Source organism: Limulus polyphemus, unplaced genomic scaffold (assembly GCF_000517525.1).
Source record: "Limulus polyphemus unplaced genomic scaffold, Limulus_polyphemus-2.1.2 Scaffold242, whole genome shotgun sequence".
NCBI lineage: Eukaryota > Metazoa > Arthropoda > Merostomata > Xiphosura > Limulidae > Limulus > Limulus polyphemus.
Window position 1 is genome coordinate 616978 of NW_013665852.1, and position 879 is coordinate 617856.

An 879-nucleotide genomic window follows, 5' to 3' on the forward strand; every position below is an offset into this window, starting at 1 on the left:
TTTCACAATCTTTCTAAATTACAAACTATGTACTTGAAAAATATTTTGTTCACAGGTTTCACTAAGTCTGAATTAATGTACAGTGATTAAAAAAAATAGGCTAAACAGGATAATATCAGAATACACTCTACATCCATTTTAAGATTAGGTTTTTGTTCCAGGGCCTACTCATTGGTGGACTCTTCACGGGTATCCACATTCTTAATATCAATTCTTTTGATTGTTTATGGCAGCTTTAGGTAAGTCATTGTTTGAAATTGGCTAGATTTTCTTTAAAATATGTAATTTATATACATAATAGAATTTATTTTAAGAAGGTATGAATGTAATCTGGATTTAGTATTGTGATTTATTGACTTTGTATAATATGCTATATTATAACAAACATTTTATATTGTTACATAAATATCTATATGATTACTGTTCAGTTAAATATCTTTAGCCTTTATAACGTTATTGTGAATACTTATGTATGTATCTTTATACTCTTTTTATGGTATTTTTATAGCGTGAACTGGTATATTGAATATCTTTATAACATGAAGTGTGTTACTGGAAAAAGAACATTTTAATTTCCATTTGCCTTTTGGTGATATGATCCGATATAAATTCTGAACCAGCATTCATAGTGTATTTGTGTGTGTGTTTAAGTTGTTAAAACTGGTTATTGTTTGTATATGTATGTGACAGTTCCTCATATCCCAAATAAATACACACAGCAGCTCAGGGCTGAATTATGGAAACAAAAGCAGTACAAATGTTTTGTGACATAGTGGAGATTTAACAACATAAGGGACAAGTTTATGTGTGAAAGGCTAGCTATCATTAGAAATTTTTGATTTCCATATATATATATATATATATATATACATATATAAA

The 879-nt window shown here is 27.5% G+C and overlaps 1 protein-coding gene across 1 annotated transcript in view; it reads left to right on the forward strand.

The window, feature by feature from the left end:
- Positions 1–879, forward strand: part of LOC106478705 (signal peptide peptidase-like 3) — a 49273-nt gene that overhangs the window by 4817 nt on the left and 43577 nt on the right. The window contains exon 3 of the mRNA XM_022382360.1: positions 162–239. Coding sequence (XP_022238068.1) covers positions 162–239 — 78 coding nt within the window. The remainder of the gene's footprint in view (positions 1–161; positions 240–879) is intronic.